The sequence below is a fragment of the Priapulus caudatus genome, unplaced genomic scaffold (genome assembly GCF_000485595.1).
Source record: "Priapulus caudatus unplaced genomic scaffold, Priapulus_caudatus-5.0.1 Scaffold1415, whole genome shotgun sequence".
Taxonomy (NCBI): domain Eukaryota; kingdom Metazoa; phylum Priapulida; class Priapulimorpha; order Priapulimorphida; family Priapulidae; genus Priapulus; species Priapulus caudatus.
This window is the reverse complement of record NW_014578476.1, coordinates 69809-70586: the sequence shown is the minus strand read 5'-3', so window position 1 is coordinate 70586 and position 778 is coordinate 69809. Positions and strand designations below refer to the sequence as shown.

General features: G+C 43.4%; 1 protein-coding gene across 1 annotated transcript in view; it reads left to right on the top strand.

Annotated features, from left to right (window-relative positions):
* Positions 1-231: 231 nt before the first annotated feature.
* Positions 232-778, top strand: part of LOC106816560 (protein RFT1 homolog) — a 14177-nt gene continuing 13630 nt past the window's right edge. Inside the window, 1 exon segment of the mRNA XM_014821183.1 lies at positions 232-424. Coding sequence (XP_014676669.1) covers positions 365-424 — 60 coding nt within the window. The 5' untranslated portion in view covers positions 232-364.

The window sequence follows — 778 nt, the reverse complement described above, 5'->3', positions numbered from 1 at the left end:
GAGCCGCGATGATTTGAAATAATCGCTGTTAAACAATCAAAGCGCCCGAGTTTAATGGGAATATTATTTTATACTGTTCCAATAAATTATTTTCACTCTCACATTTTGGCGACTACTCATTTTTCTTCACCTTTTTCCCTTTTTTGTGCGTTCCTTTTTCCGTATCCATTTCCGCTGCCATGTCCGAGCCTTATGGCGACACCTTTCGGAACGAAATGATACGAGCCGATAGGCACTTCTGTCGAAAACTGTCGTCAACCTCCTTCAAAGTTTACATCGTTTTCAGACGTTGTCTAACATCTTTAATTAATGGGAACATTTTACACGGCTTCTCTTAAATAACGCAGGACGTAAACATAGCGCGATGAGCTCCAAACTGCTAGCAAGTGCCGCACTGTCGGCGTCTTCCAATATGGTGCTACAGGTATTTGTAATTGAAAGCCTCAAAGAGCAATGACACAGTAACAGAACAGTAGAAATGTAAACAAACTCAGATGATTAACTCAGTGACAGTGAGACTAAAGCCGCTGGGTATGCTGGCATGCACATAGGTGTGCTGCCATAGCATTGCTTAAATGGACTGGTGTACCCAGTGATACTCTAGCTGTACTGTAGCTCTAACTCCAAAAAACGGTATTGCTAGGGTTAGAATACCGGTACCTAGTCCTGTGACATTGGTCACACAGCCTGGTCGGGCTAGCTGTAGGCCTACTGATGTTAGCTCTAGAAGTAGACTAGAACTATAGTCCTTTGCAATGCGCAGAGCGAAGGGCTATAG